Source organism: Aspergillus japonicus, assembly GCF_003184785.1.
Source record: "Aspergillus japonicus CBS 114.51 unplaced genomic scaffold BO86scaffold_18, whole genome shotgun sequence".
Classification (NCBI taxonomy): domain Eukaryota; kingdom Fungi; phylum Ascomycota; class Eurotiomycetes; order Eurotiales; family Aspergillaceae; genus Aspergillus; species Aspergillus japonicus.
Window position 1 is genome coordinate 425,869 of NW_020291655.1, and position 27,341 is coordinate 453,209.

Below are 27,341 nucleotides of genomic sequence, written 5' to 3' on the forward strand. Positions count from 1 at the left end.
CAGCAAGACACTACACTCAAGCTCTCTTCAGGAAAAAAAAAAGCAAAGCACTGACTGCCAGGGATGGGAAAAAAAGAAATCTCCCCGACTGGGAGTCGAACCCAGGTCTCCCGCGCTTGTTCTCGGTTGAGATTGACAAGCGGAAATCATGACCGTTAGACCATCGAGGATTGGTGATGTCGTGTGCTCACACTTTTGTCTTGAGTCTGTATCAGCTGGTCAGATATAGCACTGGATTATTGAAAATGATCAACGTTCATGGGTTTGGTGGGGGGTTTTTTTTTTTTTTTTTTTCTTTCACCTTTGGCTCTTTCTAAAGTGGTAGTTCCCGTCTGTTTTGGAGGTATAAGCTTCAAGGGCAGGCGCTATGCTTTGCTCATCGGTCATTCTGCTAGGAGTTCTGAGGGATGAATTGATGTAGACTTGCTTCACCAGCGGCTGGCGATGTTCAGGCTTGCCCGGAACCCCTTGTCTCACAACACCAAGTAGATTTTTGAATGGGGAATTCATCGGTATTGCACGCGGAGAACTTTGGTCTACGGCTTCAGAACCAAGAGTTGATTGCATTCCCTGCGCCCGGACCAACTCACACTCTAGAAAGTCTACGGCGATGCACGCTGGCCATCAAGATTGCTGTAAACTCCATCTCCCAATCTCAACAACACGAAAAGGATTCAAAGACCCGACCCCGAATTTCACACACCAACCCTAAGCTAGGTACTCTAGCTGGTTTATCCCCCGCCCCCACAAACCCCAGACCAAGCCCGCAGGGGATCCACGAGCGAACACGCATGTACCTACCGATATCGACTCATCGATGCCACCCACGTGAGGACCATACATTACATACCCTAGGAGACCATACAATTGAATCCACTAACCGGAATCACCAATCCCACTCCAGTCCACACCCCACCAACGGATCTACTCGGACCATTCAATCCGGGGATACTGCATTCGTGTCTACGAAGAGAACAGGAGTGTTTTGAGTCTTCACATCATCCAGCAAATCTACGAAGCAGGTAAAAGTCACGAGCGAGGGCAGCGTTTACCCGGAATGAGAATACTTTGGATGTGGTGGGTGGCACTGGGTACAGTACAGTACAGCACTAACCCCCTGCGCATATACAGTAGCCTACTGCACTGTGCGGTACTGTGCGGTACATACTCCGGCTTAGGGAGCAGCAGTGCTTGCTGCCATCCTGCATGATTACTGGTTGGAATATTGAAGGTCTCTGGTTCCATTCTCGACAAAGTATTCTATTCTGTTGGAACCAGTCAATTGACTATGGTGTGATTCAATATGTAGAACATACTGGATGGGGACCAGCCTACACGAGTGTACACGAGTGTACGGTACTAATACTAGTAGGTTACTAGCACTTAGGAGTACAGTACAAGGAATATCAGGTAGGTGATGTCCCCCGTGCCTGCAATGACACGTGGCTGATGTCATCCTCATGAACTAGAACCAGAACTAAAACCTTGCGGAGAAGTCACTGTTCGTGCGGAGGTGAAGGAGGTGGGGGGGCAAAACTGATGATCGCGTGGGCATTAGGTAAAGAAAGATGTGTAACTTAGGCCAAGTGCGGGTGCGGGGCGGGGCACAGAGTTTATTTTCCCGGATGGAGGGGGGGGAAATTCTCAGGTTTTCTCCTTCCAGTGTAATTCTTGGCCGTTTCCCTAGTCAGTACCGCCGATGATTGCCTGGAACGAGAAGGCCAGATTGGGAGGAACCTGAAATCTGGCAGATGATGTGCCAAAGAATGAGGTAGGTGGGTCAAGTGCATGTCAGTGAGATCGGACGCTAAGTGGGAAAGTGGGTGGGTTATGGAGAATCCCCAGATCGAACTGATCAGCCTCCAGTAGATTACGGTCAGACCACTGTGTGCATTTGTGGTCGTACTAAATACAGCCCCAATTATCTAAAGTTAATAGCCCAGACACCAGCACCGCGGAACAAGAAATGAGAAATCCATCATCGCCCCCTCGTAGATGTACGTCATGCGCATATGGTAAACAGTACTCCGAGTCAATCAACGCTTCGCTTTCACAGATGAACGCCGTGCGACACCGCAACAAGAAGCAGATAAGAAACCGGCGACAAACGTCACCACGCGGCGTGCCCGCCGTCGATGCGCAGATCGCTGCCCGTCATGAAGCTGCTGGCGTCGCTGAGGAGGAAGACCGCCGCGCCCCGGTACTCGTTGGGCGTGGACAGGCGTCCCAGCATGTTGTGCTTCGGCCACTCCTCGCGACGCTCGGGGAACTGCACGAACAGCTGCTCCACCATCGCCGTCACGATATACCCCGGGGAAATCGTGTTGACCCGGATGTTGTACTGGCCCCACTCCATGGCGAGGTTGCGACCCAGCTGGATCACCGCAGCCTTGCTGGCATTGTACGCGGGGCAGATGAGGCCCTCCAGAACAGTCAGCGGGACACGTACGTGATGTCAAGATGACAAGGGGGGGGGGGGGGGGGTGACGCGGTATCCCCGACCAAAAAAAGCGGGGAAGTCACGTAGAACAGACACATACCCGATTGGCGATTGTACCACTCATACTGGCAATCAGTGCAATGCTGCCGCCGTTGCCAAAGCGAATCATCTGCTTTGCGACGGCCTGCGCCGTCATGAACACGCCGGTCACGTTCACCTCGAACATCCGGTTCGAGTCCGCGGCCGTGTACTCCAACGCCGAGGTCTCCTGCTGGATCCCCGCGGCGGCGACCAGCCCATCCATCCGACCCTCCGTGTTGGCGATGGCCTCGATGGCAGTGTTCAGCAGCTCCGTGTCGCGCACGTCAATGCGACGGTAGTGTAGCGCTGTGCCCAGTTCCGCTTGCGCGCGTTTCTGAATGATAGCGAACTCGGGGGACTAGACGACGGCACGTTAGGAAGTGTCACCGGGTGATTTGTGTAGGGCAGCTCACGGGTTCCTCGAGACGGTCAAGCGCATACACCTTGGCCCCAGCTTCGAGCAGAGCTTCGGCCTGCGTCAAGCCCAGACCGCGGGCTGCTCCAGAGACACAGACCACCTTCCCAGCCAGGCTGAACTCGGGCATCCGCGACGTGGAGCCGAGAGCGGGGCCATTATGGGCTGGGACGGGGACCGGAGCGGGCGCAACGTCGGTGGTCTCAAGGGACAGGGACATGATGTACTGTGCTTGAGCTGTCTGGGCTAAGAGGAGAGGTAGAGCGATAGGTATAGATTTCCAGAGTGGAGCAGTTCGCTGGAAGCTGAAAGCGGGCTCGCGCAACGGCAGACGACAAGGTTGATGGTTTGGGGGACTTGACGATGGGCGCAGAAGCTTTTTAAATGATTCACAATGGGTCCAAGGGTTGCCTCAATAGGAAAGCAGGACAGTACCCTGTAGTAGTCCTGGCAATGGGGGAGGGGGAAGTCATGAGGACAAAGCAGAATCCGGAGAAATAGAACCGGCAGCGAGGGGAGCGGTGGCCCGCAGTCCAGACCCGGGGGATGCAGTCGTGGCAAGTGTGAAGCATGGCAGCCATTTCCGATCTGTGAGATGGAGGAAGAACAGCAGACAGGCTGTTCAAAACAGCTAGTCAATTCCCACATGGTGATGTTGAATCATGATGAAGTAACGATATTGTTACCATCAGCAAGTTCTCCGCGTAGCCTCCGCCAAGCCAAAGTCACAATCCCAAAAAGCAGCAGATAACCTGGTACAGTACAGTATCACGAGAATAGTACCCGTAACCCCAGGAGCTCAAGTCCCAGGCCGGTGCCAGTCCTAACTCGGGTTACCGAATCAGGAAATCCGGGGAAGGAGGCAAGGCCGGGCTATACGGAAAGGAAGCAAATCTTCAAGGTCGGGTCGAGAACCACCCTTGGGATGGTCACGAGGGCCAATTGGTACTGGGGCTGGGCGGTTCTGGAAGCCTGACTTCGATCAGTTATGGAAGATTCGGCGTGGCTATTTTGGGGGCATATCTTCCTGCCAGCTAGTCACGGGGTTCTTTGCTCCAGATCCCGATCCCTTCCACCCCTGTAGAGATTAGTGACTGGGTATGTGTATGTGTCCACATTCCACGGTATCCATGCCCTTATCGACATACACATGAAGCCCTGTAGTGTACCTGGAACCTGGACCTGGACCTGGATTGTTTGGCTGCAGCGGATTGTACAGTACTATAGTTCCTGTACTCGGAGCCAGGATTAGAACCCACGCCGCCCAATAGCCGTTCGGTGTTCCTGGATTAATTGATATTAGACACCATTAACCAAAACCAAGGGGTCTGTCTACTGTACCATCCAGCCCAGAATCTTGAGACTCATTCCTCATCCTTGTCCACAGAACACACAGTTTGTACTCCACCCCTAAATAGAAGGGTAAGTAAGATAGGCAGATCCGAATCGGCCAGCCGAATGGGCGCAAAGCCAACCCTGGGGCGTGCGCAGGTGACCCAGCCCGGAGACCCGCTTTCCCCAGACTATTTAACAGAACGCATAACGCGGCGGGTGAGGGGGAGTGGGAGGGGTTGAGAATCGATGAAAAGGGTGCTTCTGTTTCTGTTCTGCTTGCAAATCATCGTCAAAAAATAAGTTATCATTAGTTTCTTCCCCACATACTACACGACACAAGCACTATCTATTTCCCATCTGGGGAACCCGGGCCAGCAGCCCTGAGCATCCCGTTGGGGATCTCGGAACCTTCGGACCTAATGTTGATTCATCAATTGCAGCAATTGCAGCAATTCCAGCCAACGATAGCCGCCCTCATCTTCCTTCTTCCTTCCGTAGCTTCATGTCCCGAAACTGTCAACCCCAGCACCGTACTCTGTACTGTGCATACGTACCTGATCCCGTGAGCACAACCCACAAAAATCTCGAGGTGGGAGTTTGCAGAGTCCTCCCCAGGTTCTAGACAACCACCGAGGATAGCAACGGGTGGTCCGTGCCCGGCCGCCGACGAAACGTACGAATGCCTGGCCAGATTTACAGTAGACGTGTGACCAGGGAACAAATTACTCACTTTGCTCTCGGGATCTCATCTGCCATCCCCGGGAGACATCCGGTAGCTCTACCCTTCCTATTGTACAATGCGACAGGGTGACGTGTTTCTGACCATTGACTTTGGATGCCAGCGCACAATAGCATTGTCAATGCAGGTGTGCTAGCTGTTGCTGTAATGGAAACGGAATGGACAGCAGGAACTGACTCGGAACCCCGCCTGAAGGATGCAATTCTCTCTTTCCAGGGACTGGAGGTAAGGAGATTTCAAAGTAAGATTTATCTCAATCCATTATGTGATGTATATGAGATCTACAGACATTATAACATGATTCGTATCGACATGACTCTACAAGAACATGAACGTGGCCGTGAACATCGCCGCGACCAAGGCCATCACGCTCTGCGCACCAGCAGCCCCCCTCGTCGAGAGTCCGCTAGCTGCATTCTCCTCCGTGCCGTTCGCGGACCCATTGACCGAGGTGGGGTCGTCCCCAAGTCCAAAGGGCAGCCCCTGGTAGCTGAAGGTCAGGTTCTGGGCAATGGACTGGTTGTAGCATTGGCCGTTCGCGACATCCAGGTTGGTGAGGTCGTTTGGATGCAGGAAGAACATGTACTGCGATTGATTCAGGTTCTTGAACCCGGAGGTGTCGTACGGGAACTTGTCGCCCGAGTCGGTGGCCGAGGTGTTGCGGAGCCAGATACACTGGACTTGTCCGGGGAAGTCGGTCACCATCTCGGGGTAGTCACGCATGACATCGCTGTTGCTGGTATCCGCGATCAGGATGAACTTGCGCTCGGGGAAGGTCTCGAAAACCTTCTTCAATAAGAACTTGCGGATCGACAGGGTGGCCGAGACGTCGCTGAAGTTGAGGGGACGGGTGTCGAACGAGCCGCCGGGGTAGTGGGTGTAGATGAACTGCATGTAGTTTCTGGTCACTTGCTCGGGCGTGGTAGTCTGCGACAATTAGTTTCCAAGACATGCAGAGAGCCCAGAAAACTTACCAGGTAGTGGAAATGCATGTCCGGGATGTTGATGGACCAGTTGCGGTAGAGGTCAGGCATGTTCTCCCACGGCGTGAAGGGGCGAGCGAACGAGTTGAGCAAGCCTTGTTCCGGTTCATAAATCTTGGTGACCCGGAGGATGTCGTCAATGTCAGACACGATGGTGAGACCCTTGGGTGGCACCAAGTAGGCGGTACTATTTCCGATCGATGCGCCCTTCACGTAAGTGTTGAGTCTCTGGATCGCCGAGGTCTCATTTCCCGCGGTCAGGCCGTTGCTGTCAATCGGCACGAAGACATCAAAATCACCTTCAACGGTGGTGTTGTAAGGAAGAGTCAGGTCTTGTGTACCGCCGGTGGTGTTGGATGCGCCGCCGCCCCCGGGCTCTCCACTGGCTCCCTGACTCGGTGCCGGCTCGAGGTGGATGGTGTTCACGGCAACGTGCGGCTGCTGAACCACCAGAATCTCGGCTGTCAGATTGCGTGCCTGGGCCTGCTGGGACTCCGGCAGATCCTCAATACTTGTGTTCCCAAGAAAGACATTGGCAAGCTTGTTCAGGTCGGAGACGGAGGTGTTAGGCTGCTTGTAAACGTTTCCGTGGAAGCGGACGTTCCAGCCGGAGCTGGTCCAATTGGCGTAGGGGTCGATGTTCAAGACATTGGTGGGAAGTGCTGCCAATTGAGCGCTGTTTAGGCCGAGGGAGCTCACGACAGCATCTCCCGTGGGAAACCCCTGGAAGAAGTTGGGCACCCCCGATGCGACCCACGAGGGGAGGTCCGACCCAAGCCCTGAGAGGACGCTGTTGATATCCGAATCCACATCACTCAAGATATTCCGACGCGCGACTGGGACGACTGGAGAAGGGTTGTACTCGACGGGGGAAGGGGTGATGACCGGGTCTGGCGGGGCGGCAGCGGCATTGTTGTCGTAGTTGGTGCTGGGGAAAGCAGTTGGAGCGGGAATAGCGGAGGCAATTGAGAGAAGAGAGGCCTGCACAAGGGCCTGACGCGCAATGATCGACACCCTCATCGTTCCAAGCACCCAGTGGTCGTTCAGCCGGAAATTCTCAGAGGCCTGCGATGGACTGGAAAGAGGAAAATCATCGAGGGGCGACACGCTGGAGAATTAAAGGCGATCAACTTCCTCTGTAGATGGATGGGGAAAGAGTGGCAGGTGACGTCACAGTATTGGGGATCGGAAGCTCCACCGCCACCGACCGGTTCATTGGATGGCTTGGCTCCACGCAGGTCCCTTTCAATGCAGGGTCCCTGGATTTTTCCAGCTATTGCTTCGCTGACTGGCGTCATTTTCATTTACATTCAGGTTGTTGGCACTCAATGTGAAATACACCAGATGGTGTGGTGACACGTCTGTGCACGTGTCACTGCCATACGTCATAGCTTTGCATGCTTACAACTCTACCAAAATAGATTGTATGAAGCCGCAGCACATTTATTGTCTAGCAGTCCAGGTAGTGATCACATAGCTTAAGTCAGTATAATTTACCAGTCCCACGCTATATATAGCTATGGAGGCTATCGGTGCAGAGGAACATCTCGACGTGGCCTATAATCGATCTAGGAGAATGTATCTTGAGAGGGTTAAGGCCATAGGCAGTCTGGTGGTAGACTACCTCTGAAATACCCTATACTCATATAACATACAAAAGTCCAAGAGTTTGGCAATCTCCCCCTCGGACCTAGTAATATACCCTAACTTCTTAACATTAAGGATTTCTGAGTATTTCAGAAAGAAATCTAATATCTTCCAGCCTTGTCATAGGGGAAAAATACATAAAAATACCTAGTCTTCGAACAGGCCCTACTTTGTCTAAGGACAAGTAAGTCACAGCCATATTAGCCGTCAAATGCGTCTTCAAGTATGAATCCAACAACAACCATGGCCATAGAGCGAGGTTTGCTCCATCTAAAGAGTACTTACTGTATGTACTACCGCGCAGCAAAGCCGAAATCGTCTTCTTCAAAGTCACCCAGTAAGCAAGCCTCTCTCGTCCAACAACGTGCATTACCGCCTTCATCATCCGGGCGGGCGTATCAAGCCGATCCCAAACATTGGATGGAGTAGGCGGCACCAGGCCCAGTATCTACGGGTCGATGGCCAAATCCTCGAGAATAAGCGGGATGAAAGTCAGTGCCCTTGACTAGGTATTGAAGGTCTGGAAGGAACATTGCACGCACTGGCAATGGCAATAGCACCAGCATTCCATCCAACTGGCCGCCGTGGTGGACCTCCAATTCGGGGATTTGTGGGTCTGTCATGTAGGGCGCGCGCGATGGAAAGGGCGTGCCAGGGCCCACCGAATTACTGAAACTATAGACTCATCTTCCGTAGGGCGTTAAAAATAGCTATGTAGTATCCATATAACTTAGGTACTAGTGAATCCTTAACCAAATGTTAGGCGCCGTCGATACAAGCAGGACTTCTCTTCCCGAAGAAAATTCACGGAAAAGCAACTGACGCATTATCGCAGCCGTTTGCAGACTGTCAGAAGCCGTGATGGTCTCGCAAGTGTTTGAGATTGCAGAGGCCGAAATACTATCCGGGCAAGTGTCGCCAATGAGGAAGGCCGTGGACTTTAGTAAAGTATTATTTTGCAAATCTCCTGATGGTTTACCCTCATGCGCGTCCTGACAGATACATCCGGCTACACAGCTCCGAAAGAAACAGATTGTCCTAGCAGGCACCATCTTCGCCTTCAATGGCTCTCTGGGTGCTTCACTGCCCTCGGGAGCCTCGCCGGCAATAGCGCAGGCATTTCAAGTATCTGAAGATGATGCCCGCCTCGTGCTCCTGAATTCGCTGTACCTCGTCGGTTTCGTGGTCGGCCCATTGTTCTTCGGACCCCTGAGTGAATACCTCGGGCGCCGGCCCGTCCTCATCGCCACCTATCTAGCGTTCACTCTGTTCACTCTGGCGTGTGCACTAGCGCCGGCGTTTGAAGCTCTGCTAGGTTTCCGGTTTCTGTGCGGGCTCAACGCGTCGGCCCCCAACGCCGTTCTCAGCGGGCTGTACAGTGACATCTATGAGGATCCGGAACGACGCGGCCGTGCCATGGCCATTTTCATGTTCGTGGCGATGGCTGGCCCGATGGCGGGGCCTTTGGTCTCCGGGTTCACGGTTCTCCTCTCGTGGCGTTGGGTATTCTGGGTAGCGCTGATGGCTGCTGGTGCTGGTGTTCCAGTCATCATATTGCTGCCAGAGACATACCTTCCCGTAATTATTCTGAAGAACGCGATGAAGGATTGCTCTCAGGGGGGAGACCCGTCAACCTCCCGGAGCTCAGGCCTTTTCGGCCAGGAAGATCTTCAGTCGGCCGTTTCTCATGCTTGTGAGAAAGCCCATCGTTGCCTTCACATCCCTGTACCTTGCTGTCGTGTACGGCATACTGTTCTTGTTCTTGATTCATTCCACTCAACAATGGCAGGGCTGTACCGTCTTTCGACCAGTGATAATGGTTTGGCATTTATTCCCAGTATGTATATCGCTTGACCCTTCCGCGTGCGGCACTTTGAATACTCAATAATGACTTGGCTTTCTTTCTTTGTTCCACCGATAGTGATTTTCGGCTCCCTCCTCGGCCTATGCCTTGTGCTTGTCTACTCCTCGATTCATAGCAAAGCCATCGCAGCAAACAAATCCTGGGCCTTGGTCGAAGAATACCGCCGTCTGCCACTTGCATGTGTCGGGGCCGTTTCGTATGTGCATGGACCTCAACCAATCGCCTTGTCTTCGATTGACCAATGCAGAATTGTCATAGCGCTTTTCTGGCTTAGCTGGAGTTCGTATCGCAGACTCCACCCAGCTCTACCCATGATGGCTGGGATCTTCTTTGGTTTCGGCTATTTCCTGGTCTTCGCCGCCATGTTGAACTACCTGACGGATGCTTATAAGGAAGCCTCGGCATCCGCGCAGGCGGCCGCGAGTGCGACTAGGGCTATAATGGCGGTGGTTCTGCCTTTCGCCGCGACCCCAATGTACACCCACTTGGGCATCCACTGGGCCAGCTCACTTCTGGGGTTTTTGGCTTTTGCTCTGGCCGGGATACCATTTGCCTTTATTCGGTACGGGTCGCGGCTGAGGCAGAGCAGTGGCCTTGTTGTGGAGGAGTATTCAAATAGACCATAGTCCTCAGAATTTTTGACGCGAGAAGCCGAGGGATGTTTCGTACCGTTCAACTGCCGATAACTGTGGTAGAATTACCGGATCCAAGGGAGATACCTCTATGCATGCAGGGTCCCATCGTTGCCCTGCTCTCGGCGAAATCTAGCCAGCCATTCCGGAACATCAGCCAATGTTTGGTCCCATTGGTCTTCAGAACCAAACATCATACGCCTCGCTTCTGACTGGAACATCTGGTCCGTCGGAACCACGCCGCTGCTCATCATCTCTCGCGCAAAATGACTCAGATGGCGAGTAAGCACTTCAGTGTAACAATCCAACTGAGGCAACTCCGGCTGCAGAGCTCCCGGGTCAGGAGGCGTCTTAGGCTCGCCCAGTGCGTTTCGAAAGCTGGCCCGGGAGAGCATCTGAGAGAGATGATCATTGACAGCACCGTTTGTGGCAGAGAAGGGAACAAAGGTCCGGGACTCAAAGTCGAGCAGATACGGAGGCACGCTGTGTCTCACTTGTACGGCGATGTCCGGCGGGAACTCATGGTCGCCTTTCCACTGGGCCATGGTACAGCCCTGGCGGAAATGCATGGTTAAATGATCAGCTCGATCGTCCCAGCTGGTCATCCGACTATCGCAGAATCCACAACGGGACGAGAAGTTCGTGGCCACATTCTTCCAACCGTCGGTGAGTGGCATGGTTTCCAGGCGGTGGACAAGGCGCAGATGCTGGAACAGGTGGTCTTTCCGCCGGAAGGTCAGGATCCTAAGGATCTTTGGATATTGTCTATTACCTGACCCTCTCTATACTCTGATGAATAAGAACCACTCGGGCTCTAGTATGCGACTATGCATTGTTCTCTCCCCTCTCAGCCACGACTCTTGCCCATTCATGCTCTACTCGTCCATACATCATATCCCCCAACCATTCCTTGAGCTTGCCCGTAATGTCACCGGGTGCTCCATCCGGTCCAGTTGGGATGCGAATGTCTTGTTGACGGTGGTGAATCAACGAGATGGGAGTGATGAACCACTATAGAATGATCAGAATACCACCCTCCACAGCCAGACAGGAAAAGCACAAAAACAACAAGACTTACCGCTGTACCAGCAGCAAACGACTCCAGAAGACGGTTCTCCGCCGCGGCCTCCAGAAGATCCCCGATGGTGAACTTCCGCTCCGAGACCTCCACCGCGCCCTTCAACCGCTCTCTCACCAACTCCAGACAACTGCGGCGGGTGACCCCATCCAGGATCAGCCGATCATCCAACGGGGCCGTGACAAGCTCTTTCTTCCCATCCTCCGGACGCTTCCAAACCACAAAGAAGTTGCTCCCGCCGGCCTCCGTGCAGGATCCGTCCGGCCCATACAGCCACAGGATCTGATGGTATCCCTGCCGGAAGGCCTCCTGGGTCGCCAGCACGGCCGGCCCATAGTTGGCGCCCACTTTCGCATACCCGAACCCGCCAACCCACGAGCGCACCGTGTCGTCCGGGTTGGTGAGCAGGCGTTTCCCGCCGGCCGGGGTGTCCAGGCGGGCCATGTAGCCGACGATGATGTAGAGGAGGGCCTCCGTCGGCCGCGCGACGCCGAGCTGCGCGTCCGTCCCGATGATGGTCGGGCGCACGTACAGAAAGGAGCCCGCGCGATCTCGGGGAAGCCATTTGGCCCCGTCGACGGAGAGCAATGTGTAGACGAGCTTCTCGAGCTCGTCCGGGTCGAACTCGGGGAGGGAGATGCGCTGGGCGGACATCAGCAGGCGCCGGGTGTTGCGGTCGGTGCGGAACATTCGCAGTCTCCCGTCGTCACCGCGGTAGGCCTTGAGGCCCTCGAAGCATTCGTACGCGTAGTGCAGGCACGAGGCGCTGGGGTCAAGGCTCAGAAGGCCGTAGGGCTTGAGTTCCGGCGCGGACCAGCCGTGCTCGGCGTTCCAGGACGCGGTGATCATGTGGTCGGTGCATATTGTCTTCTGGGTGCTGCTCAGGGTTTGGGTGTCTGGTACCTCGCGTGGAGTCGCTGTGAAGGTATATGTCAGTCGAGAGGCGTCGAGCGGTTGTGAGGAACCCATGGTGGTGATGGTGATGGAGAGAGTTCAAGCGGTGATTCGCAAGGCACTGGCGCTCTCTGTTACTCAATCCCCTTTCAATGCATATATATACATCCTGGCCGTAGCTTTAGTCATTTTCAATGTCCGTTATCGGTATGTCTTGAGTAGGGCGTGTCTGCGCGCCCTGGGGGTGACATTGAGCGGCACGCCCTGTGGATCGAGCTCGGCGGCACGCCCTACACTCGATCCCCATACGTACCTAGTACTGTGTTTCGTGGCTTCAATCTGATTAAATCGCTTTTGTCTAAAGCATATATGGAAGTTTGGGTTAAGAAATACCACTCAACCTTCCTGTACTTGATCATACACCGGCCTCAATAGGCGAACAGGTATCGACCACACAAGCGTCTGAAGCAAGTCCCCTAGACACATTCAATAGGAAAGAGGATGTTTCTAAACCCAGCTAAGTGAACATTGTGGTAGAAAAATCCTCCAGGTACTGCAAGACTCTCAAGACCCCTGGAGTTATTGCGCTCACCTGGTTTGTTCCAACTATGCTATCTGCTTGTTAATCATTATGCCGCACGAATGACGGCCACTCTCAAGGCAGCAAGCTTCATATGAGCCAATTTAGAATGCATGTGCACTCCTCCCATGAACATTTCAGAGACATCTTTTCCGATGGCATTCTCGAGTAACAGACTGCCTCCAGGGTGCTCGGGCAGAAAGCTCGATACATCATGGACCACTCCATCGATAGCAATCAGTGCGCGCCTGCCGTCTCTTGCTTGCACTATGCAGTCCTTCCATGAGACTCTTGGCAAGTCTTTCATAGAAAAGCCCCAGTCCAAGTGTGACTTTTGGTTCTTGTGCGCCTGTCGCAGACGGCACTTGTCAACATCATGTGTAGAAAAACGCTTCAGGTCGTATGCAAGGCCCATCTGCTCCCACAACCAGATCACCCACTTAGTTGGATCCCACTGCCACCGGCCCGCTCCGTTGCGGTAGTCCGTAGGAAACTCATGGTGGTAATTGTGGTGTCCCTCTCCAAGCGTAATGATAGCCGTGACCAGGTGATCGCGGGGAGAGTTTCTATCATGAAATGGTTGCTCCCCCATCCAGTGGGCTAGGGAGTTCACGCAGAATGTAGCCTGCTGAACTGCAAACATTCGGATGACACCGGCATTGACAAAGCCGCCTTTCCAATCGCCCCAGCCGAGGCCACAGACAACTGTGGGAACAAGAACGCTATTGCCAGCAAGATGCCGCCATAGTAGCGACTTTGCCACCGGACCACAAAGTCATCGTTGATATCAGACATGTCTATTCCGTGGTAGATCCTGGCATCCCTCCTGAACAGCATCCATCCCATGTGGGAGTATAGAAGTCCTTTGTGGGCAGAGTATGGATCCTTGGCAGTGTCGGTATATCGATGATGCGTACGGTGACTGCGCACCCACCATTCGATCGGGCCCTGGCCGGCACTACCCGCTACAATGGCGAGGAATACTTTCAGTGGTGTGGTAGCACAGTAGGATGCATGGGCCCAGAGTCGATGATAACCTAGCATGTTTCACGCAGTGTCAGTAATGGTGATTCAAGCAATGATGTGGGATGTGTTACCTACCCGCAGTAATGCAAAATCCCGAAATATGGCCGAATACTACCGCAAAGATGAATGTCTTTGGGTGCAGAGGCGCCTTCCAGAACTGGTACCAGCCGTAGAGAGGAACGATCATTGTGAAGGTGATTCCCCACCAATCCAAATGTTTGTACCAGTTTAGTCTAGTCATCGGCTCCCTAGTGGGATCTCTCTTCTGATAATCATCGGGGACTGTGTTGGTTTCTTCCATACTTCCCACTGCAGTACTTGAGACAGAAGACAAAGTCAAAGTTAATGGTCGTCGAGGATGAGGAAGAATGGCATTCGATCATATCCATAGAGCTCTCACTCATCGTAATCAAATTGGCTGAAGACCTTCAATGAAAACAATCTGTCAGCTCTAAGAACTGATGACTGCCCAAAACACCACCCTATTTTGACCTGATGTGAAACAGCCGCTGGAGTTATTTCACGAACTTTGCTCATGTACCGCCTCGACACAGCAAATGAGAGTCCTCGTTGGATATAGAAAGCAACACCTATCAACAACGAATGTTCCGATTTGCTAGTGTAGAGAGTCATATTTGACGATCGTTGGCTCATCGATCAAGTATGGTAGGACGAAATCGATGTGTGTCCCGATGGACTTCTATGGGATTTATGCCTGTGTTCCTGAACCTGTGCCCTTAAGGTAGCCAATGGTAGCTCCAGAACAAGCCCGGGAGCTCTTCACTCAGCTTTGATGGTCAAGTGTTAGTCGAATTCTAGCCGTGTTTGTCTTCGAGAGGACATACCACCTACCACATTGAAAAATCATCTTTTAGGCGCAATGCCGGTGTCGCGAGTATTGGCTTTCATATGCAAGCTTTCGCCGTATAGGGCCATAATGAAGGAAATCAACTTGTATGCAGTAGAGTGTAGACCTAGAACTGTGAGTTTGCTCCCAAGGCACTGTGGTGACGAATCAGCAGTCACCTGAAGTCTTGCCAAGGCATGAGATGAACATTCGGTCGAAAGTCCGGGGTCAGCTTCCGGTTCGGGCGGACTTCAACTCCCAACAAACAATCCCTGATTCCTCCTCCCAGAACGCGATTGAGGTCTTGCCTTGATGGTGCCCAACAGCAATTCATAAGCTCTTGAGGTATCTTGTCTCTTTTAGCACAGAGGGTTGGTTTCAATACAGAATGAGCGATCATCAACCAACTCCGACTTTGGTGCATCCGGCCTGCGCATCAAGGGGCTCTTGATTGCGAAGCACGTATGTGCTGAGCTCTACAAGGGACTGGCCATCGGGTGACGAGTGATCAGCTGCGCTGATTGGTGGATGTTAACAGCTTTCTAGCAATATAATTGGTCGGCCGGCTAGTGTGCAGAAGACAGATCATGTGATCTGTTTTAGATTCTACTGCTATATACCGCCCGCGAGAACCACCTAGCCCGCGAGGACTGCCTTTCTCGCGAGGACTGCCTCGCGCGATTCCTCGCAAGAACCACCTCGCCCACAAGAACCACCTCGCCCATAAGGACCGCCTCGCGCGATTCCTTGCATAATTCCTCGCATGAACCACCTCGCCCGCGAGAACCACCTTGCCCGCGAGGACTGCCTCGCGCGATTCCTTGTGACAGGAATCCGAGGATCCTTTGGAGCAGACGATCAGCCAGATCAGCGTCTCGACACTCTTTTGGCCGAGCGGTCTCTCGTCACCTTGCATGAACCACCTCGCCCGCAAGAACCACCTCACCCATAAGGACCGCCTCGCGCGATTCCTTGCATATATAAACAGCCTGCCTTACATAGTCTTTCGCGTAATTTCAATTATATAAATACGTTTTAGTTGATTTTAATTTATATATCATATAGGCCCAATCACATAAATTTGGCGTGCTTCGCATGCCTTGGCCGAGGCTGATCAGGAGTCACCCGATGGCCAGGACCTCGGATCACTAAGACTACCACGCTCGCTCTTTGATCTGTGTTGATTTCGTTCAAGTGTCTGCTGCCATGCTGACACAACGGGCTCTTCGACTGACCCTACCACCTTCCACCCTATTTAAGTATCCTGACGCTCTTGGCTCAAGCCATTCCCTTCCATTTCCCGAATCGGCACTCTCCTTCGGAAATTACCAGCTTTCTCCATCCTTATACACAGTCTCTACAGACTTGCGGTTTGCAACCACGATAAGTATATTGTACATTCTGGTTGTAATATGTTTCAACAAGATCAATGCCAGAGAACGGAAACCGTGGGCAATCAGTCGCACAAAAGTCTTCCCTAACATAGTGATACTACACAATCTAATTCTAACAGCTTTCTCGGCCTGGACATTCGCCGCTATGCTGAACACACTCTTTTCCGCATGGCCGGACAAGCAAGACAAATTGTACCTGAGCCGGGCGGCGGACATTGTATGCCATGGGGGTCAGTTTCCGGAGTACGAATCATATGCGTCGAGGTTGAAGTTGATCTCCTGGCTGTTCTATTTGTCGAAGTTGTATGAACCACTCGACACCGTGATCATACTTGCCAAAGGTCGCCAGGCTTCGACATTGCACATATACCACCATGCTGGCGTCATCTTCTGGGGTTGTGTGGGAATGCGGTTTATCGCTTCAGCCACGATAATCGCCATCCTCTTCAACTCGGCTGTGCACACCGTGATGGTCAGTACTGTCACGTTGAATCATTCTAATACCATGCCACATATGCTAATATGGCGACGCAAAGTATACATATTACAGCATGACCGCGTTGCGCATCCCCGTTCTCCTCTCGACCAAAGCTTCATTGACGCAGCTTCAAATCATGCAATTCTTCGTCGGTAGCATATTAGGCTTATCGTCCGTCCACGTTGAATATGATGTTCCCTTTTCTGGCTCTCATCCTGAGCAACGTGATCAACCTCAGAACACCCCTTTCAACATAACAGCACAACGCTCAAAAGAACAGCAGTCTCGGGGCATGAAGACACAAAGATGCATTAGAGACAGTACTGAGGCTTATGCGCTGTGCCTTGGATGTGCGTTTGTTCTGTTACTGATGCTATTGTTTTTGAAGTTCTACGTGCAGTCTTACCTTCAGCACTTGCGACCTCATAAGAGGGCAGTACTATGAGACTTGGAGGTTATGGAATGAGTCGTGCAGTAGGGCGGAGGAAGAAAAGTCTGACTTGGGTGTTAAGCATTGTTGTTTTGGCATCACCCCGCAGGCATTATGGATATTGAGATTAGCCGATCAGGACAAATGATCCTACCGATTGTCTTTACTGCTCTTTGTGTGTGTTATGGACTTGAATACTCAAAGTCTCAGTGCTTCTTGCTGGAGGAGGCCATGATTCAATCTGCTTAAGCCTCAGCCCCCACTAGATTGTGTCTCCCTTCGCTGCCTGCTCACGAGGCTGAGTCGGGGTCCCGAACAGTGCTAACTTTTAAGCCTCGCTTGAGGGTCATTATTCAAGTTGACTCTGCCCCTTACGCCATGAGTTTTTCAAAGTTTCTCCAATCGACTCTATATAATCTAGACCCATACCTCGAGTTCACTTCAAGAGACCACCAAAAATCTTCTGCGCCGAACTCGTTATGGCTTGGCGAACAAAGGCGGAATTCCTCCCCGCACAACCCCCGGCCAACGCTCAATGCCACCGCATCGACTTTACCCAATCCAACCCACCGCTGCCCGAATACAAAGACCTCTGCGCTGCAGTCATTGACAATGCATTCACCAAGGAGGAATGCGACGAGCTTCTTCGTCTAGCCGAGGCCAGCACCATCCCGTCAACGAAGCCCGGGGACCGGACCGCCGCCGCCGCCGCCGCCGCCGCCCGCGAACCCACCTGGGAGCGCGCCATGATCAACCTAGGGAACGGCAAGCAGGCGCTCGCGGTAGACACACGCAACTGCGGGCGGATTATCTACGACTCGCCTGAACTGGCGAACAAGCTGCTGGCCCGGCTGCGGCCCTTCTTGCAAGAGCTGGGGGGCATCGAGGTGATCGACCACCAGCCCCGGGTGACAGGCCTGGCCGGTCGCAACGCCGTCTACCGGCTCACCCGCCTCAACGAGCGACTGCGCTTCCTGAAATACGAAGGGGGGGAATACTTCCGGCCGCACTGGGATGGCCGCTACCGGACGCCGGACGGGCGCGAGACCTCGTACTACACGGTCCATCTCTATCTGAATGGGGATGGAGAGCAGGATCGCGCGGAGCTGATGCGGGAGATGAAGCGGGTGGAGAAAGGCGAGGGTGTGGTGAATATGGACACGCAGGGACCTCTGCTGGGCGGTGCGACCTCCTTTCTGCCTCGGTTCGAGGAGAAGGAGCGCCATCTGCGCATCTTTCCCCGGACGGGGTCGGTGCTGGTGTTTCAGCAAAATGATTTGTTGCATGGTGGAGATCCGGTGATACGCGGGGTCAAGTATACGATGAGGACGGATATTATGTATCGACGGGATTGATTGAGGGGGAGAGACTGGAAATCATGGATGGAACTGCGAGGCCAGTCATGGCTAGTGGGACGTGTGATGGATAGGTAGCTCAGCTGGGGCTTTCGAGGGCCTGAGTGGAAAGGTTAATGAATTATGATGATCTCATATTAGATATGCTTGCGAGTAATGCAGACGTGGCTTTGTTCGGGGGGGAGGGGGTCATCCATGCTTGAAAAGTAACAAAGTAACACGAGAAGAGATGGAAGCAGTCGAACACGAAGCAAAGGCGGAGGAATGCCGGGGTTGGCCTGAAGTTTCTGGGGGGCGGGGTTGCGTCAACCTACCCGAGCCGTCAGTCAATCTGGAGCCCTCCATCGCCTGCCGATCCAGGGTCTTCCCTTCAAGATTGATCGACCACCTCCTATGCATCACATTATTATTTATTATTTAGTGAATCATTAGTCGGATTGCTCTTGTCAGTGAAGTTGAAGCCACACTTAGCCAAAATGCGCCAGCCTAATTGCCAGTGACGAGGGCGAGCTCCTCCGACCCAAGCCCAGAAGCTGTCTGCCGCAGTCCGAACCACAAACGCCCATTGACCCCGAGTAGCTTTTGCTTCACCATGAACCATGGTTCATAGCTGCTCGAGCTCAGCCACGGCCGAGTGCGTCGATTACCTAGTATAGCACATTCACTATTGTGCCGCGTTCCATCTCTAGACACACCAATGAGCAGCCGTGGCTCTTCAGGCTGCCTGCCAGCTGTGCCGGACCCCATGTTCATCGGTGAATCGGTGAATACAAATACTTGGCTGACCTCGGGCTTCATTAACAGCCAAAACCTCCTGCCCAACGGCAGCTCAGCGCTTTGGTTTATGCTCTGGGTCTGGTATTGCAGCGATTTCGACATCTTCCACACGAGCTTTGCAGCTGTTGGTTGCAGGCGGCTTGACGGTGACAGTCAATATGGAGTTCACGGCGATAGTTCTCATTTTGGCGGGCTTGCTGTTTGGTATGTTGATGTTCTTCTGTGACTGTCCTCTTTCCTAACTGATTGTTGAACAGGAGCGACGACTAGCGCAGAAGATGGGGACCGGAAACACCTCATGCTACAGCGCGCGCTACCCAACGCCCCCGACGGCTACACCCCGGACAATGTGAGTTGTTCGGCTACTCGACCTACAGTGCGCAGTGCATCGACTCTTTCCTCGAACGAGACCTCGTGGCTCAAGACTCGCCGGGGAAAGACTGAGTCCGCCCTCAAAGACTTCTTCGGCCATGTCACCATTGCAGACTTCAACGCAACGGAATATATCGATCGAGTATCCGGAAACACATCGGATCTGCCCAATATCGGAATTGCGGTGTCCGGAGGCGGCTATCGAGCCCTTATGAACGGTGCAGGGGCCATCAAGGCTTTCGATAGCCGGACGAACAACTCCACCAGTGATGGTCAGCTTGGTGGCTTGCTGCAGTCGGCGACATACCTGGCTGGCTTGAGCGGCGGTGGCTGGTTGGTTGGTTCGCTTTATATGAACAACTTCAGTACCATTTCCGATTTGCAGACGTACGACGACGGTGACATTTGGCAGTTCCAGAATTCCATCTTTGAGGGGCCAGAAGGGAATGGCATTCAGCTTTTCAACTCTGCCTCTTACTATAGGGATATCTATGATGCTGTGCAGGGAAAGTCGCGTGCGGGGTTCAACACTTCCATTACCGATTATTGGTAAGTGTACGCTCCACAGGCTGAGATTTGAGATTCGCTGACCTTGATGTGCCAGGGGTCGTGCCCTTTCTTATCAGCTGATCAATGCTTCCAGCGGGGGGATCGACTACACCTGGTCATCAATTGCTTTGACCGATTCCTTCAAAAAGGCTGATATGCCGATACCGATACTGGTTGCTGACGGTCGGTATCCGGATGAGCTACTTGTGAGCAGCAATGCTACCGTCTACGAATTCAATCCCTGGGAATTCGGCACCTTTGACCCTACCGTCTATGGGTTTGCGCCTGTTGAGTATCTCGGGTCTCGTTTTGTGGCCGGGTCACTTCCTAAGAATGAAAGCTGTGTTAGGGGATTTGACAACGCGGGCTTTGTCATGGGGACTTCATCCAGTCTTTTCAATCAGTTTCTCCTACAGGTTAACTCTACAGCTCTCCCGGACTTTTTGAAGTCAGCTTTCACCAGCGTTTTGGAGGACATTGGGCAAGAGAATTATGACATTGCGCTCTATACACCAAATCCTTTCTACCATTGGGCCAACAACTCATCGCCAGCTGCAAACGCAACCATGCTCGACCTAGTAGATGGTGGTGAAGATCTCCAGAATATCCCACTCCATCCTTTGATTCAGCCCGAGCGCCATGTTGACGTGATCTTCGCGGTGGACTCGTCTGCTGACACTGATAACAATTGGCCGAATGGTACTGCTATGGTTGCTACCTACGAACGGAGCTTGAACTCCACAGGCATCGGAAACGGAACTGCTTTCCCAGCGGTTCCAGACCAGAATACCTTCGTCAACCTGGGTCTTAATACACGGCCGACCTTTTTTGGCTGCAACTCGTCAAATCTGACGGGACCAGCGCCGCTGATTGTCTACCTTCCCAATTACCCGTATGTGTCTTACTCAAACGTTTCCACCTTCAAACCGGAATACGAAGAGTCGCAGAGAGATCAGATCATCCAGAACGGGTACGACGTGGCGACAATGGGTAACAACAGCCGTGACACGGACTGGTCGACATGTGTGGGGTGCGCGATTCTGAGTCGATCGCTCGAACGCACCAACACCAGTGTCCCGGATATCTGTAATCGGTGTTTTGACAAGTACTGCTGGAACGGCACGACGGACTCTAGTACACCGAGCGAGTATAAGCCGGCTGTTGTGTTCAGCAGTGAAGGCGCTATTGTGTCGCGTGCTGTATTTCTCGGTGCCTTGGCTGCAACAGTGACTGCGGGCGCTTTGCTGTAAAAGTTTTCAGGCTATTCCCTTTCAAGGAGTGGTTTTGGTGTTTTTTTGATCATGTAAATCTATTGGAACAGTACTAAGCATAGTAAAAGTGTTCAAGGAGCAGCGTTGTGCATACATACTAGGTAGATCTCTGTAGATGATCGACGCGGAGTGGGCTGCCATCACGTGCCACGTTGTCAGGACAACCGCCCCCGTCGACTTCCCAAACAAGCAAGGTCGACAACACGCGGCGGGCAGTCTTGGTTGGTTGTTTCCACCCAAGCTTCGAACTCTGACGAAACGCCCAACGCTCGCTCGCCGCCAAAAGCTGCAAGCTTATTCCACCACAACCTTAACCCACCCAACACCCAACGCCCCCCCCCCTGCCCTGCTTGCTACGACCATCTTACATACCGAAACATCGGGGCAATCCGACATAGTGGCCATTGGTTTTGTCACTACAAGCAGTCACACAATGAGAGCAGAGTGAATTCGTCGATACTAACCCGGCTCCCTCCTCCCCGCGCGCGCGACACATTTGACGAAAAACAGCAACAGTGAGCGGGAGGAAACCAACAAACACGGACGGCAACTCTTCGATCTTCGACGCGTGAAGGCACGAATAACAGGCAGCATGGCTCGCGCAGCAGTCATCCCACAGTCCCCGCCCAAGCGGGCAACGCGCACCCGCACCAAGGGAACGACAACCACGACGACGGCCAGCAGCAGAACCGCGCCGAAGACCACGAAGGCCAAGGCACCTAGTTCCGCCACGGAGGCCCGGAAGCGAGGCGTCCGGACCGCGTCAGTCACGACGACGACAACGACCACCACCACCAAGCGACCCGTCGACGAGGAGGATGCGGACGCGACGACGGACGATGAGATCGATATGTTCGCCGGGAGTAAGAGAGGGAAAGGCACGGCCACGGCGAAGCCCAAAGGGAGGCCGCCCGCAGCGAAGGCGGGGGCCAGTACCGTAGCCGCGCGCACACGAAAGACCCCGGTGGTCGCGACGCCGCCGGCCGCGGCGGAATCGGACAGTGACAACGACGACGAGCTGGCTCAGTCGGAGGTGGTCCCGAAGAAGCGCGCTGGAAGGCCGAAGGCGAAGCCCGCCGCCGCCGCTGTCACCAAGGAGGCGGACAAGCCTGCTGCGGCGCCCAAGACCCGAGGTCGACCGAAGGGGACCGCGGCTGCGAAGCCGAAGGTGGTCGACGAATTGAAGGAAAACACGCGGTTGAACGCCAAAGGGTTTACGGATATCGACTTCTCCTCGTCGCAGGAGGCCCCGAGGCAAGTGTACATCACCACCCACTCTTCGTCCGTGAGGTCGAACATGCTGCGCGGACCGGCCAAGAAGAAGAAAGTCACCTTCCAGGATCCCACGGATACGGATGCGGATGAATTGAATGAGCCGTCTCCTCCGCCGGCTGGCAGGAGAAGGGGCGCCGCCTCCGCCTCAGGGCGCCAGGGAGGTCTTGCGTCCAAGCCGGTGCGGAAACCCGCGGCCACCTCCGGTAGGGGCCGCAAGCCTGCGGCAGCGAAGAAGGACGACTCGTCGAAACCGCTCTCGCCGAAGAAGGCGACGCAAGTCGCCAAGGGGCTTTCTTCCTACGCCAGCTCGGATGGCGAGGATGACGAGTTAAGTGCGGACAAGGATCAGATGAAAGCAATCCTCCAATCGCCTCCCAAACACGGATCAGAAAAAATCGGACTCAGCTCCCCAGTCAAGAAGATCAATCTTACTGGACGACACTTCCGCAAGTCCCTCGATGAAAATGGCGACCCACTGCCCGGTCCTCGACGTTCGGTCGACTTCAACGATAACAACCTTCTCCTGTCGAGCCCCGCCCGCCGACCACCCCCTTCGCCATTCAATTTCACAATGAGAGAAACGCCCAGACGAGGTGGCGGTCTGACTCTCCGCAGTGACATTAATCCCTTGTCGCAACCGACGTTGTCGCCCACGCTCAATTCTCCGCTCAGGCTATCTCCGAAGAAAGCGTCCCTAGAAACCCCCCGACGCGGCAATCTCTTTGGCACCAGTACCGGCTCGGTGTCTCAACCAAACTTCACCCCGGGACGCAACTCCCCCCTGAAATCGTCGCCCAGAAAAGGTCTCTTTGGCGCGTCCTTCATGTCTCAACCTCAGCCAGAGCCTTCCGCCACTCCCTTGAGACATAGCACGTCCCTCCTTCAAAGTCCCGCGAAGAAGGTCGCCACTCCGTTCAAAGCTTCTCTGTCCGTCATGAAGAGCCCAGGACCTGAAGAGTCGGAGCACGAGGATGATAATGAAGAAGAACCGGGAGAGAACGATACTTTTGACGATTCTCACCTTGAGGAATCCCCTCTTCGACTCATGCAAACCAGGGTAGAGACCCAGGCCGATGAGGAGAATGAAGCGACTCAGGACGTGGCATCAGAGGAGAATGACGAACTCGACCCTGTCAGCACAACCCCGCCTCATTCGCCTTCGGTAGCACGCCACTATGAGAACAGTGCGGCGAATGGGGAGACCGCTGAACATGATTCTGAGGAGACTGTTGAGTACGTTGACGATGATGCTAGTACAATTGCCGAAGACGTCGCCGAAGTTGTCGGAGAAAACGTTGAGGAAGAGGGTGATCAGAGCGAAGATCAGGCCATGGAAGACGATGCTGGAAGCATGGCAGAGGAATCAGACATTGACGACATGGAAGAGGTCGACCCTCCCCCTGAGTATGTGGATGTGTCTATGGAGGAGACTGGCGAGGAAGTGACCCAGGGGGCAGCTGAAGAGTTCGAAGAGAACCAAAATGCGGAGCCCAGTGAGGATGTCAACGATGAGAATGTTGAGAAGTTGAATGAAGGCTCCCTAGGAGAGCCTGTTGCCGAGGATATTCCCGAGTCTCAACATCATGCTGACAAGGAAAGGGATGATCTGCAGGTTGGTATAGAGTCTGATGACGATGCAGAAGAACATAATGATGATTTTGTTGTTCGCGAAATTTCAGTGGATGCGACACTGGACGATGCTTCTGATGGAGACAATCAGGACCAGAATGATGACCGTGTCAATCTGGACCAAGATATGCCCGATACAGTATCTGATGCTGAAGACGACCATCGGGATGCAATTGGCCAGGAACGCGCGGCAACACCTGGCTCAGCTGTAGAAGAGGAGATCGACCAACCAACTACAGAGGAACAACACACACCCATCCCCAACATCCGAAACAGCTTAGCTAAGGACCTTAGCGATGTCTTTGTCGAAGAACCCACACTACCTGCACAGGCGGACCAGCGTCTCGACTCCTCGGATACCGAAGATGACCCTGACATGATGGAGACTGATGAGGACGTTGACGCTGCAGAGGAAGACTTGTCCCGTAGTCAGCAAGAAGATATCGTTGAGGATAGTGTCTTCGAAGAAAATGAGCCCACCATTGTTGTTGCTGAACCAACAGAGATCGTTCCGCGCAGTCGTGTCCCCATCCTGCCATACGAGGTTGAAGAGCCAGAAAATCCTTGGAGTCCAATTCGCGAAGCCTACTACAGAGCGATGAAGAACATTTCACCGGTCCGCGTTTTACCAGACAGCCCTGTACGGCGGAATATGAGCTTCGAGTCCACCGCTGACAGCCCAAGTCCGATTCGGCAGGGCTTCACGGTAGACACCAGTGGCAACCAAGACCCGTTTGTCGACTCCAATTCCGCGACACCACTTCTCAGACGGTCTATAAAGCGTTCGATATTTGATAACGCTCCGCGTTTCACACCTCTAGCACAGCAATTCAGCCAATGGAAGGCCAGCAGTCCCGCGCGATCCCAGCCTCGGCGTTCGCAACGCCCACGCAAAGGTATATTCTCCTTAGGTGGCAGCCGCAGGTCGTCCAGCAACATACTTCCCACCCCAGAAAAGGTCACATATCCTCAAATCGACAGTCAAGCGGAAGATGCTGTGTCGGAAAAGCCTGCGCAGTCAGAAGCGGCCGAGGCCGACGCTGAAATTGTCGAGGACGACGATCCTCAGAGTCACGAGGATGTTAGCCATAGCGTGCAATCGGAAGTGATTGACGCAAGTGAGACTACGGAGGCTGAACCAGAAGTTGCTGACGAGAACGTGGATCCCCAAAACTACGAAGAGTCCAGCCAGGACTCGCAGGTTGAAGACACTGAGGCTGCTGAGGCTGTAGAGTCTGCAGACACTGCTGAGCAGGACACAGAGGCGACTGAGGGCCCCGAGGACTACGAAGATTTCAGCCGGACCCCTGCCTTCGAAGAGCCTGGCACTACTGAGGACGCTGAGCAGATGTCTGAGGAGGACGAGTCGGAAATCTACGAAGGCCTTAGCCAGAGCCCTCGTCCGTCAGGGACCAACAACACCGAAACTACCGAGCCTGCTGAACCTGTTGAGCAAACTACTGAAGTTATCGATGGTCCTCAAATATCCGAAGATCTCAACCAGCAATCTCAGGCGGAAGAGATTATTCTTGCTGAGACTGAAGAGCCTGTCACTCAAGAAGTGGACGGCCCTCAGATCTATGAGGACCCTAGTCAGGACTCCCTACTAGAGGCCTATCCCTCTGAAGATATCCAAGAGACGGAAGGCCCTGTGGTTGACATGCCAAATGGAACAGAGGTTAAGTCTGCCCTTGACAACTATACCGAGGAAGTTCCCAGCGAGGAATTAGTGACGGAGATCGCCTCTGCGTCGAAGAGCCCGGTTTCTGCAATTGACGCATTTGATGATAACAAGGAGAATGAGGTCTTTTCCAACATTCCTCTCTTCACCCCTGTCAAGAACCGAATTCCTCAGATGCAAACAGTACACACTGTTTCCAAGGTGCCTCTCAAACCTGAAGGTCAAATTTCGCCGCTGAAGATCTCACGCAAGAGAGGTCTCTCGCTCTCAGGTGCTTCGCCTATTCGTGCCTCCACCCGAATTCGCACTTCGACTTTCGCTCCTACCCAGCAGACTGTTCCACCATTGTCGCCTCGGAAATCACCGAGACTTCAGAGAGTCTCCATGTCCAGGCCCGTCGCCCCGGTGACACACCCCGCCGAGTCTAAGAATGAGAGATCGACGCCTGCCAAGCGCCCTCCGCAATCTCCAAGCCCGACCAAGAGCGCAAAGGTCCCGAGAAGGAGCATGAGCGCACCGGCGCCTAAGCTGGCTTTGCAAGGAGCGGTTGTCTATGTGGATGTGCACACCACGGAGGGAGAAGATGCTAGTGGTATTTTCATCGAGCTGCTTCAACAAATGGGAGCCCGGTGCATCAAGAACTGGTGCTGGAACCCGCGCGCGAGCCTGGCCCCGGAGGAAGGGGTGGAACCCAAGGAGGGCAAAGTGGGCGTCACCCACGTGGTCTTCAAGGACGGCAGTGCTCGGACGCTGGAGAAGATCCGCCATGCGCGTGGCCTGGTCAAGTGTGTTGGTGTCGGTTGGGTTCTCGACTGCGAGCGGGAGAACAAATGGCTCGACGAAACCCCCTACACCGTCGACAGCTCCATCGTCCCCCGCGGCGGTGCCAAGCGCCGCAAGAGCATGGAACCGCGTGCGCTGAGCAACGTCAACGGCACGCTGGTCCGGGCCACCGCAACCGCCACCGCCATGGATCGCCGCCGCTCCGGCGCCATCAGCCGAGACACCGTGGAGAGCTTCACCCGGGACCACAGCACGCCGCCTCTTTCTACCCGGGAGGAGGAGCAGGCGGAGTCCTCGACCGCTACGCCGCCCGACCAGGTCGAGTACACAGTGGGTCACACCGAGCCCGACCAGCGGTACTGCCACACGCCCCAAACCCCCGGCTCCTCCGCCTACGCCTTCGACATGGACGCCATCGGCATGTCCCCCACCACCCCGTTCTACCTCTCCCAGCGCACGAAGCTCGTCCAGCAGACCTGTCCGCCCAAGCAGACCCGCCAGGGTCTCTTCAACACCCCGGGCCCCGTGCGCGAGCCGAACCAGAAGCTGCGCTCCAAGCTCGAGGCCGCGCGCCGGAAGAGCATGGCTTACAAGCCCCGGGTGGGCAGTCCCCTCGTGGAGTGATCTTCCACTTTACTCTTTTCTTATTTCATTCTAGTTGTCACTAGCTGGGTAGGGTCTTGTTTAGGAGTTGACTTTGGGGTGTTGTTGTTTTCTTGTTTGTTTTTTGGCTGGGTCTGGTTCTTGTTTTCCCCTGGTTTATTATGTGTATTGGGACACCTACAT

At 53.9% G+C, this 27,341-nt stretch overlaps 10 protein-coding genes and 1 non-coding gene across 11 annotated transcripts; 5 read left to right on the forward strand and 6 right to left on the reverse strand.

Annotated features, from left to right (window-relative positions):
• Window positions 1–80: 80 nt before the first annotated feature.
• Window positions 81–170, reverse strand: BO86DRAFT_t105. Its single transcript has one exon. It is a non-coding gene; the product is annotated as a tRNA-Asp (tRNA).
• Window positions 171–1,950: 1,780 nt separating this feature from the next.
• BO86DRAFT_68511 (putative short chain dehydrogenase) lies at window positions 1,951–3,240 on the reverse strand. Its single transcript, XM_025677569.1, has 3 exons — window positions 2,935–3,240; window positions 2,541–2,879; window positions 1,951–2,422 (listed from the first exon to the last, which is right to left on the reverse strand). The coding sequence occupies exons 1-3, from the start codon at window positions 3,154–3,156 to the stop codon at window positions 2,111–2,113; spliced, it is 873 nt and encodes a 290-aa protein (XP_025528688.1). The 5' UTR covers window positions 3,157–3,240; the 3' UTR covers window positions 1,951–2,110.
• Window positions 3,241–5,284: 2,044 nt separating this feature from the next.
• On the reverse strand, window positions 5,285–7,241 carry BO86DRAFT_360710 (phosphatidate phosphatase App1 family protein). The gene is made up of 2 exons (XM_025669828.1): window positions 5,985–7,241; window positions 5,285–5,937 (listed from the first exon to the last, which is right to left on the reverse strand). Exons 1-2 carry the CDS (start codon window positions 7,011–7,013, stop codon window positions 5,329–5,331), a joined length of 1,638 nt encoding a protein of 545 aa, XP_025528689.1. The 5' UTR covers window positions 7,014–7,241; the 3' UTR covers window positions 5,285–5,328.
• Window positions 7,242–7,883: 642 nt separating this feature from the next.
• BO86DRAFT_378606 (MFS general substrate transporter) lies at window positions 7,884–10,130 on the forward strand (the record flags this gene model as incomplete). Its single annotated transcript, XM_025670635.1, has 6 exons — window positions 7,884–7,926; window positions 7,979–8,131; window positions 8,476–8,588; window positions 8,640–9,477; window positions 9,562–9,700; window positions 9,779–10,130. 6 exons carry the CDS (start codon window positions 7,884–7,886, stop codon window positions 10,128–10,130), a joined length of 1,638 nt encoding a protein of 545 aa, XP_025528690.1.
• A 47-nt stretch (window positions 10,131–10,177) lies between these two features.
• BO86DRAFT_68535 (uncharacterized protein) lies at window positions 10,178–10,938 on the reverse strand. Its single transcript, XM_025677570.1, has one exon. It carries the CDS (start codon window positions 10,811–10,813, stop codon window positions 10,226–10,228), a length of 588 nt encoding a protein of 195 aa, XP_025528691.1. The 5' UTR covers window positions 10,814–10,938; the 3' UTR covers window positions 10,178–10,225.
• Window positions 10,939–10,961: 23 nt separating this feature from the next.
• BO86DRAFT_428186 (branched-chain amino acid aminotransferase) lies at window positions 10,962–12,192 on the reverse strand (the record flags this gene model as incomplete). Its single annotated transcript, XM_025675573.1, has 2 exons — window positions 10,962–11,147; window positions 11,215–12,192. Coding segments are annotated over 2 exons (1,164 nt in total), but the record flags the coding sequence as incomplete, so codon positions are not given.
• A 472-nt stretch (window positions 12,193–12,664) lies between these two features.
• Window positions 12,665–14,015, reverse strand: BO86DRAFT_428187 (acyl-CoA desaturase; the record flags this gene model as incomplete). Its single annotated transcript, XM_025675574.1, has 3 exons — window positions 12,665–13,393; window positions 13,444–13,725; window positions 13,790–14,015. The coding sequence occupies 3 exons, from the start codon at window positions 14,013–14,015 to the stop codon at window positions 12,738–12,740; spliced, it is 1,164 nt and encodes a 387-aa protein (XP_025528693.1). The 3' UTR covers window positions 12,665–12,737.
• Window positions 14,016–15,588: 1,573 nt separating this feature from the next.
• On the forward strand, window positions 15,589–16,952 carry BO86DRAFT_68580 (elongation of very long chain fatty acids protein). Its single transcript, XM_025677571.1, has 3 exons — window positions 15,589–16,023; window positions 16,075–16,427; window positions 16,492–16,952. Exons 1-3 carry the CDS (start codon window positions 15,768–15,770, stop codon window positions 16,876–16,878), a joined length of 996 nt encoding a protein of 331 aa, XP_025528694.1. The 5' UTR covers window positions 15,589–15,767; the 3' UTR covers window positions 16,879–16,952.
• Window positions 16,953–17,235: 283 nt separating this feature from the next.
• BO86DRAFT_388626 (uncharacterized protein) lies at window positions 17,236–18,329 on the forward strand. The gene has a single exon (XM_025671901.1). The coding sequence runs from the start codon at window positions 17,343–17,345 to the stop codon at window positions 18,216–18,218; it is 876 nt and encodes a 291-aa protein (XP_025528695.1). The 5' UTR covers window positions 17,236–17,342; the 3' UTR covers window positions 18,219–18,329.
• A 657-nt stretch (window positions 18,330–18,986) lies between these two features.
• BO86DRAFT_68604 (lysophospholipase family protein) lies at window positions 18,987–21,177 on the forward strand. The gene is made up of 3 exons (XM_025677572.1): window positions 18,987–19,199; window positions 19,253–19,916; window positions 19,972–21,177. Exons 1-3 carry the CDS (start codon window positions 19,154–19,156, stop codon window positions 21,164–21,166), a joined length of 1,905 nt encoding a protein of 634 aa, XP_025528696.1. The 5' UTR covers window positions 18,987–19,153; the 3' UTR covers window positions 21,167–21,177.
• A 318-nt stretch (window positions 21,178–21,495) lies between these two features.
• On the forward strand, window positions 21,496–27,323 carry BO86DRAFT_388629 (uncharacterized protein). The gene has a single exon (XM_025671902.1). It carries the CDS (start codon window positions 21,780–21,782, stop codon window positions 27,177–27,179), a length of 5,400 nt encoding a protein of 1,799 aa, XP_025528697.1. The 5' UTR covers window positions 21,496–21,779; the 3' UTR covers window positions 27,180–27,323.
• Window positions 27,324–27,341: the final 18 nt, after the last annotated feature.

Bases quoted from the DNA above. Each gene is read 5' to 3' on its own strand.
- BO86DRAFT_68511 (XM_025677569.1), bottom strand. From the start codon at position 3,156: ATGTCCCTGTCCCTTGAGACCACCGACGTTGCGCCCGCTCCGGTCCCC. The intron at 2,880-2,934 runs GTGAGCTGCCCT...GCCGTCGTCTAG, and splicing joins TTGACCGTCTCGAGGAACCC to TCCCCCGAGTTCGCTATCAT. The intron at 2,423-2,540 runs GTATGTGTCTGT...ACTGTTCTGGAG, and splicing joins GTGGTACAATCGCCAATCGG to GGCCTCATCTGCCCCGCGTA.
- BO86DRAFT_360710 (XM_025669828.1), bottom strand. From the start codon at position 7,013: ATGAGGGTGTCGATCATTGCGCGTCAGGCCCTTGTGCAGGCCTCTCTT. The intron at 5,938-5,984 runs GTAAGTTTTCTG...TAATTGTCGCAG, and splicing joins ACATGCATTTCCACTACCTG to ACTACCACGCCCGAGCAAGT.
- BO86DRAFT_68535 (XM_025677570.1), bottom strand. From the start codon at position 10,813: ATGCCACTCACCGACGGTTGGAAGAATGTGGCCACGAACTTCTCGTCC.
- BO86DRAFT_68580 (XM_025677571.1), top strand. From the start codon at position 15,768: ATGCTGACACAACGGGCTCTTCGACTGACCCTACCACCTTCCACCCTA. The intron at 16,024-16,074 runs GCACAAAAGTCT...TAATTCTAACAG, and splicing joins GAAACCGTGGGCAATCAGTC to CTTTCTCGGCCTGGACATTC. The intron at 16,428-16,491 runs GTCAGTACTGTC...GGCGACGCAAAG, and splicing joins CGGCTGTGCACACCGTGATG to TATACATATTACAGCATGAC.
- BO86DRAFT_388626 (XM_025671901.1), top strand. From the start codon at position 17,343: ATGGCTTGGCGAACAAAGGCGGAATTCCTCCCCGCACAACCCCCGGCC.
- BO86DRAFT_68604 (XM_025677572.1), top strand. From the start codon at position 19,154: ATGGAGTTCACGGCGATAGTTCTCATTTTGGCGGGCTTGCTGTTTG. The intron at 19,200-19,252 runs GTATGTTGATGT...ATTGTTGAACAG, and splicing joins TTTGGCGGGCTTGCTGTTTG to GAGCGACGACTAGCGCAGAA. The intron at 19,917-19,971 runs GTAAGTGTACGC...TTGATGTGCCAG, and splicing joins ACTTCCATTACCGATTATTG to GGGTCGTGCCCTTTCTTATC.
- BO86DRAFT_388629 (XM_025671902.1), top strand. From the start codon at position 21,780: ATGGCTCGCGCAGCAGTCATCCCACAGTCCCCGCCCAAGCGGGCAACG.